This window comes from Fundulus heteroclitus, chromosome 22, assembly GCF_011125445.2.
Source record: "Fundulus heteroclitus isolate FHET01 chromosome 22, MU-UCD_Fhet_4.1, whole genome shotgun sequence".
Classification (NCBI taxonomy): domain Eukaryota; kingdom Metazoa; phylum Chordata; class Actinopteri; order Cyprinodontiformes; family Fundulidae; genus Fundulus; species Fundulus heteroclitus.
In genome coordinates, this window is record NC_046382.1 from 34,791,346 (window position 1) to 34,799,904 (window position 8,559).

General features: G+C 41.7%; 1 protein-coding gene across 2 annotated transcripts; it reads right to left on the minus strand.

Moving 5' to 3' along the window:
- Nucleotides 1-1,866: 1,866 nt before the first annotated feature.
- On the minus strand, nucleotides 1,867-7,923 carry LOC105917629. Of its 2 annotated transcripts, none has more exons than XM_021310597.2 (7): nucleotides 7,825-7,923; nucleotides 7,367-7,597; nucleotides 4,789-4,983; nucleotides 3,585-3,754; nucleotides 3,335-3,484; nucleotides 2,533-2,705; nucleotides 1,867-2,444 (listed from the first exon to the last, which is right to left on the minus strand). In XM_021310597.2, exons 2-7 carry the CDS (start codon nucleotides 7,550-7,552, stop codon nucleotides 1,996-1,998), a joined length of 1,323 nt encoding a protein of 440 aa, XP_021166272.2. In that variant the 5' UTR covers nucleotides 7,553-7,597; nucleotides 7,825-7,923; the 3' UTR covers nucleotides 1,867-1,995. The 2 variants fall into 2 exon arrangements, with proteins under 2 accessions (XP_021166272.2, XP_012707943.2); XM_012852489.3 differs by having other exon boundaries at nucleotides 7,709-7,876.
- Between the last annotated feature and the right edge of the window lie 636 nt (nucleotides 7,924-8,559).

Here is an 8,559-nt window from a genome sequence, read left to right on the forward strand (position 1 = left end):
GCTCAGCCTCAGAGATAGGGTGAGGAGCTCTGTTATCCTGGGGGGGGGTGGCGGGGGGGGGGGCGGGACCATGAAGTAGAGCTGCTGATTCTCCGCATGAAAAGAGGTCAGTTGAGGTGGCTTGGACGCCTGATCAGGATGACCTCCTGGGTACCGCTGGAAGGAGACTCCGGGGAAGACCCAGAACTCACTGGAGGGACTATATATGAAGGCCTTGGGATCCCCTTGAATAAGCTGGAGGATGTCACTGTAACATGATCTCAGATAAGAAGAACACAATGGATGGATGGATATATGCCAAGCAGCTGATATTTAAAACGGTCTCAAATTTAAAGTAATCAGAAAAGGAAAGACAAATTGCAATTAAAAAAACTGAGCGGGGGGGGGGGGACTTAATTATTTATTTTAAAATTGCATGTGAAATTAACTCCTGAAGATAATTTTCAATGGTTTTGTCACTTTCTTTTGCTCATATTTTTAGACTTTATTCATGCTAATTAAAAAAAAAAACGTTTATTTAGAGTACCTCTGATTCTTGTTTGTGGTACCAGGTGTTTAGTCTCAGTCAGACACTTTTGTTTTGTCGTGCCTGACCTCTTGTACATTAAAGGGGACATGTCATGCTTTATAATGCCTTGCTTTTCACATTGAAATCATTCAGTTGTGCTCTATATAAAGTGGAACTGCAATGCTTTGGTCTGAATTCCTTGTTTATTTACACCACATTTCCCCTATTGCCCCTGTTATGAGGTGCATCTGAGAGCAGCTCGTTTTGGTGCGGTCCCTTTAAATCTAAAGGAAGTACTTCACACCCCGCCGCCTTCCAAGTCACGCAGCTTCAAGAGGAAGCATACAGACTTCTTTTCCTACGTCCTTCCTTACTGAGAGCACTATTCAGACAGCACTTATGGCGAGCGCTAGCATACACCCGCTTTGGCTAAAGAGTATTTTACTCAACAGCGTTACTCAGATGGAGACATCCACCTGTAGCTTTGGCATCCTTCAGCTTGGACTACAAAAATCACAGCAAAAACAATATGGTGGATTCACAAAAATGATAAGCTGGAAGTCCATCGCCTTGTTTAGCAGCTCTCCAGCAAATACTGTGATGTGATTGTTAAAAAAAGTACCGTAATAGAAGGCAGAGAAAGCTGAACAGCTTGAAAAATATGATCCAAACAGAATGTAAAGATATCTATGTAGCACCTGGACAGACTCCATTAAACTTTTCTGCACTCCTACAGACTGAAAACAAACATAAAATTTAAAAAAAGGAATTTGGATGATGTGGCCCCTTAAGCACATTTCAAAAAGTAGCAGAATGATCCACAAAGATTGTGAATTGCTTTTATTTATTTATTTTTAAGAACCACCACACAGACATATACAGGACAATTGTAGTCCACGTCAAAATGTCTACTATTGTTGTATTTGTTGTGTTAAGCCGCACCTGAACTAGTGACAGCGTAAGAAGCATCTCACCTGGGCTAAAGAGGGAACAGACTAGACTATAAATGGAGCATTTCATTTGCAGAAAGGCACAGAATGCAAGTTTCTGAAGATTAGGTTCTCTACCAGGACTTGGCATGTGCCCACACTGCAGAAAATACTTCCTTTAATAAGTTTTATTAGCAAGATATCACTGGGATTGACTGGCCAACACACTGGCATAGCTTTGTAGAGGAAATCTTAGGCCGACGATGCAAATGAAATGAAGACCACTGTTGAAACTATCAAGTGAAACTAGGAAAGCAGCTGTTTGGCCCTAATGGCAAACTGAAGAGACTTCATAGCAACAGTGAAAACCAAATTTACACTAGCCTCCAGTCGTTTGAGAAGCCGCAGTCTCTGGCACATACCAATTGATTTTTTTTTTTGTAGCCTCAGTGGTTGCAGTTCAGGTTTTCTGTTCTGCTAACAAATCAATAGAAATCTTATTTCTGAGTGAATTACAAACAACAAGAGTCGTGTTTTCAACTGTTTGAATGCTTCTTTTCATTTCCCTCCAGCAGAGGACTGACTTCCTGAGCCGTCGGTGCTTTCTGGATCCAGATGCGTGTGAGGGAGGCTTTCTTCCGGCTCCGTTTCCACGATACTCAGTTTTAAACTTACATCTTGTTCGCTGCTCCTCTTGGGCTCTTCTTGTGTTTTCATTCCTGCTGTGCCCACTCTCTGTTGCTCGGATGCTCCCTCTGCCTTGTGTGAAAAGTGGCCATCTTCATTTTGCACAGCTTTTCTCACCCCCATCTTGTCTTTTCTCTGCTGGTCAGTTCTGTACACTGCTAATCTCTCACTAGCGTCGATAAAGTAGTTCTCCAGCTCTGCCACAGGTCCTTTATCGGAGAAGAGGTGGTCCAGGTACGCCTGAGCGTAGTCGTCTGAGGTGATGAGGTCGAGGTTAACTTGGGAGGACAAGCTTGGCCCAGAAATGTGCTTTCTTCGACCTGGTAAATACAGCTAATTTCAGTAAAAAAAAAAAAACAGAACTGAATGCCTATAGCAACATTGGTAGGGCAAATCAACAAAGTGTACCTATCTCTGCCTCCAGGACACACAGTGGGATGGTCACGCTCTTTCCGGTCTCTCTGTCGGTCACAGTGAGCCCTGTCACGGCGCCCTCCTCTGGCACGTCTTGGGACGGGTCAGATTTTGCCAGGAGACCTCCTCGGCATTTCAGAACGCAGACCGTAGTGGATTTATAACACCTGCGATAAGGAGATGGAGGTGTGACGGGAGGGAAGGAAGGATGATAACTGATGTGCTGCCTCATGGGACATTTCACAGGATGTACTTTAGAAATTCTTAATGCACACATGTGTTAAAACAGCAGTGTTAAGAAGTATTTTAATTAGTTAAATTTAGTCGCTAAACTTGCTTCCTAGTCTTCCTTGTATAATGCTGATTAGGTAAGAATTGCAGCTACTGACAGTCGGCCAGAACATCTTTACTGACCGACAGCGACCTGAAATGTTGCCGACGCTGCACTTTTCTGACAGAGCTAAGCTGAATATTGAATAATACTGAAAACCTGCCTCTGTACTGTACTTACTGTAGCTTCCAATATTAATATGCTTTACAAAGCTTATGGTTCCATAGATCTGTTTTTGTTTCTCTAAGGCAGTGTCAGAAAAAAGATCATCATCATCATCACCACAAGTCAGTTTTCGCACAATATCCAGCGAAAACACCCAAACAGCACCGTTTGCCACATTTGAGCGCCTCCATTCATTCAATAATCAGTCAGTTCATCCATCCATCAAAGCATCGGCCCCTCTATCCGTTCACATTCAGCCATCTGTGCACCCGTCCGTCTGATTGGTTCGTTTATGCTTACCTGTAGGCAGCCCTGATCTGCCTGAGATCTTCTGTGTATTGATTCAGTGCCGCCCTTGCGGATAAAGGCTCGGGCTTGTCCTCAAAACGAGCGAGGTGAACCAGCATTTGGGTGTGAAATGCAGCTCCGCAGGCCCAGTGTCTGAAAGACCTGCAGGGAACAGACGGACGAAGAGCTGTCTGAGCCGTCAGAGCCAACGTCGTGTGCGCATCGAACACGTCGCCTTTTTGGTTCCCCCTCGCTGCTGTACCTGGAGTCGCAGTCCCCCCCGAGCAGACAGGTCTTCAGCTGAGTGATGATGAGGCTTAGCTGGGCCTCCAGCCGGACAGAGTCCTCTATCAACCTTGTTTTGTCGCTCAGGCTGATCCTACAGCGCTTCAGGTACTCCTCCATCACCTCCTGCAGCTCCCAAACTCTCTGCTACAGGGTAAACATTCAAGCAGGTGCAGAATATTGAGCTCAAGCCGAATTAAGACGCGTCTTTCAAACATCGACCTGCAAATAAACCCAGAGTTTGAAACTGTAGCCTCAATAGCTTTGGCGCCTTATACGTGCTTTTATAAATATTTAAAACATATATATGGAATAGGGCTGGGCGATATGGATTAAAAAATAAATCTCCGATTTTATCATAGCAAATTCGATTTATCGATTTTGTTCCTCCTTTTTGTTTCATAAAAAGAAATTAAAGAAATTATTTTAAAACGTTGCTTTTTATGTCAAGCATTTCGTCAGGGAGTTGACCTGAATTCAAAGTGCAACTAAAAACAAGCTGTGAAACATGCCTGCAAAACAAGATGGCAGCCATGCCATTATAAACAATGAAAATATAACAAAACATTTGCTGCTAGTGGTATTACACATTGAGCTAAGAACAGGCTTCACTGCACTTGTGAACTTCAAACTAAGTAAAAAAAAAAAAGTAAATAAGTAAATGAAGTACCTCGCATTATGGTAAAAAAAAGTTTCCACTTAACAATATTTATTACAATAATTTTGCCTAAACATATATTCAGCATCACATGCTGTTCTCTTCATGGAAACCCAATGAGTGTATTGGCAAAATAAAATCCAGATATTCCAAAAATGAAATCTTAAAAGAATTGTAAATTCGAATTAATCGATTAAATCGATTTATCGCCCAGCCCTAATATGGAATCCACTCATTGGCGTCATTTCCGGTGCGTCTAGATAACAATTTATTGCTCCCTAATTAACGCACATATAAGATCAAAACTTATCTAGTCTGTTTCATTAAGAGCTCATCAGTGCTGAACCTGAATGTTACTAACAATCTATTGAGCAAGCTATTAAGACTGACAGCAAATTGATAATTTGAATTATCATGACCAATACGCCATTAGAAGAGAAATATATTGATATAATGTGTTGGTAGTTCAGGTAGCTCTCTTTGCCTCCACACACTACCCTAATGGGTTGAATTAAGGCTTTACCTGACATGACGACGAACCCGCCGGTCTCCCTTTCCCCCCTGGGGACGGCTTTGATGATGTGTAGGCCACGTCCATCACCATAGTGACCACTAAACCCACCAGGCCGGCCAGGCGGGGCTCATCCGAGAAGGCCGCCAGTCGGCCAATCAGATCCTTCAGGTAGGTGGGTGCCCGTTTGCCAAGGTCCCTCTGAATCTGAGTGAAACGAAGCAAAGATAAAGGTCTCTTAGTAAAAATCCCGCTTAAACAACACAAGGGCTGCAGTGAAATGTGTCCTTGTTCCTCGGTTCCATAAAACTAGTCCGTTCACAGCATCTGTCACCATTATATTGGTCCCTGGTCTCCATCTGTATTGATTGGGGACTTTCACCACAATCCCCAGCAGGGCTCAAATTCTTTCTTTTTTAGTTCTGCTTCATGTTGCTCAATCCCTCTTTATCAACGGATTCAAGGAAACCATCATCTCACTCCTCCCATTAATCCCCACCTGCACTTTAGTGGGTTTAAGGCAATAAATGAGCATCTCATCCTCTCCGACTTTATCACATGGAGTCTCCACAGTGTTTTGCTTCCTTCAAGGCAACAGGTGCATCTCAATAAAATAGGAATATAATTAAAAACATATTTCTTGTCAGTAATTCAACTCCAAAGGTGACGTTACACAAACTCGTTACCATTAAATCAACCCGGACTTCATTGGTCGCTTCAGCAGGCTGACTGACTCCGTCCCCCTCAGCATTGATGCAGGAAACTGTTCAGTACATGGACATCCTTTGCAGCAAGTCACAATTTATGTTTTTAAAACCCTTATTATTTCGTTAGTCACATTTTCTGAGAAACAGATTTGGGATTTGTTTCATAATTGTAAGCCACAATTAGGGATGGGAGATTTGGACTTAAAATCCCAATATATTGTGGTACTATTGCGATAACGCTAAAAGCGATGATAAAATACTATTTAGAGCTTCTTGCTGTCTTTTTTAGGTCACTGTATGGCTGTGACTGCATGTCAAAGCAATTATATCCCCATAAAAAACAAATGCGGTGCTTAAAAAACATTTAACATAAAAGCAAAAATCTAAATATCTTCATCGGGACACTAGCTACATAAAGAAGTGTGATTTTTATTACTAAATTATACACAGTAATTGTATTTAATTACATTATTGAATTTATTGATATGCATTGATGACCTCAAGGAACCAAAAGTGGGGGAAAAAACAAATCCTGGCGATACTTTAAGTTCTTGGGGTTTTCAGACATCGTTGGTTGGAATTTATCCAAATTCTTATAAGAAATTTTCACGACGATAAAACGATCTGATAAACGCCCAACCCTAGCCTTAATTTAATTTTATTTTTTATACAGAAAAGTTGCATTTTTATTTGATGGTACCACTTAATTTTACTTGCTGATAACATAAAGCAGATAACTCTGTGAGCAATTCATTTATCTAGGAAAAAAAGCTACCCCAATGTATTTGCAACATAAACCTGGTAACTGGTCATGGCCTCCATGGCCATCTGGTGCCATAGCTGTCAATGAGACTTTAACAAACCGCCCATTTAAGGTCGGTAACGCCACAGCTTCTCAGTCGAATTCAAGCCCAGACTTTGACTAGGCCACCGTCCTGCTGCATACCTGAAGTGACTCCAGCTTAAGGTGAAGAACTCATGGTTAGGCATTTCCATTTCCTGGTAGAGAGCAGACTTTACGGTTCTATCGATTACTCCAAGTCCAGGTCCTGAGAAAACAAACAGCCCCAGACCATCACACTACCACCACCATGTTTGACTATGGGTATGTTTTTATTTTTTTTATTTAGTATCACTAGTGGCCTTTATTTGGTCAAGTGCATACAGGAAATAGGGTGGAGAGAAAGAAGGAAGACGTGCGGCAAAGGTCCACGGGTTGAGATTCGATCCCGGGACAACAGTGTCAAGGACTAAGGCCTATACGGGTAACACGCACTACCCCAGAATATTTGTTCCAAGTCTTGGGGATCATTAAGATGTTTAAGGGGAAATGTGAGACGGCTCTGAACCCTCCAATAGATTCCATTTTTATTTCATGTCTTTCTTCTCGTTGAATTGTGAACACCGACCTTAACTGAGCGAACTAGCGAGGTCTTCGTGGCTTTAGATGTTGTTTCAGGTTCGTTTGTGACCTCCTGGGTGACTGCTCGACTCCCCAAGAGCAATTGTCAAAGTTTCAAAATTGTCCCATATTTTCTTCATTTGTGGACAACAGCTCTCACTGACCCGATGCTTTAAAAATGGTTTGTTAATTAATGTCAATGACTTTGCACCCTCTCTGTCCCATAGTTGCTTTAGAATGAATCATGTGGCACAGCTTTTGACTTATTAGCCTACCGCCTCTGTTTAATCGTTATCTTGATTCTACAGACCTGGCAGTAAGCAGACCTGTGTGAAGCTAATCTGATTCAACCAAAAAGATCATAAAAATCTGTAAAGGGGGAATTACTTACAACCTTTTGAATTTAATCTTCAAATAATAATAAAATAATAATAATAAAAAAAAGTTAGATTGAAGGTTACTTCCTTTACAACGGGTTTACCTGTTGCAGGTGTTCCTGGAGGGAGGTCTGGGAGACAGACCCCTCGTTGTGATTGGCTAAGAGCAGAGGGTGCGCCACTGTGAGGTCGGGGACCGCTCCCCCTTCCAACATGGCGTCATAGATGACATGGCCAACCGCCTTCTTCACTTCAGCAAGCTCTTCTTCTGACGACACGAGCTGGCCCATTGTGCACTTTACATTTCTGTAAATGCTCTCTAATTATCGCGGCATCTGATAGAACACAGACAAAAAGATAAATCCCAGTTTATTCCCAAAACTAAGTAGAAACATCACCTAATATTACGGTTTAAAAGATAAAAAAGTGAGCCGGTTGACCCATACCGTGTTTTATTTAATCAGCTAAACACAGCATTGCGTAAACATAATTAAATCAGCCGCCGAACATATTCGGATAATCTTCCAGCATCTGTTCGGTCAAGTTCTCTCACATCACTAACCTCCTCTGAGGACAACCACACTGTTTTGTTTTCTCGCTTTCCCTCTTCTTCTTCTGTAGCTCTTATGCAACAGTAACGAGATGCACCAAGACAACACACAGCGGCCCAATGTAGCGCTGCAGCAAAACTACACTGCCTCCTGGTGGTGAGGATCCGGAGGTGCAGATAGACTCAGAGCTGGAGGACTGAGCTTCAGAAAGCTTTAGTAATGTGCATGTAGGTCAAAATTCTACAAGTCATTTAATATATAACTATATACACCATACTTTACATTCAATTCCAAGAAAATAAACAACCAAATAAATTTTAAATAGTTATAAGAATTATTAAACAGCGCAAAATATATCAATAGAAAATTAAAGATGTAGCCACAAATAATTACTTTTCGATATATATATATATATAAAAACAGAGTACTTTAACGGTGACAAGCCACAGCCCCCTCATACCATCAAGGCAAAGTGTCAGGAAATATAAAAATCGTGAAATGATTTCCACAGGTATTACTAAAGGGAAATAAATACATCCATTCTCTACCACGTCTATCTCTTTTGGGGTTGTGAGCGGTGCTGGTGCCCATCTCCAGCTGTCAATGGGCGAGAAGCGGGGCACACCCTGGACAGGTCGGAAATAAGTGCATGCACAGATAAATTATAAAATGTATCAAATTGCATGCTAATAAAAAATGTTATTTGAAGTAAAAAAATTTACAACCACATTCATCCATTCCTGGTC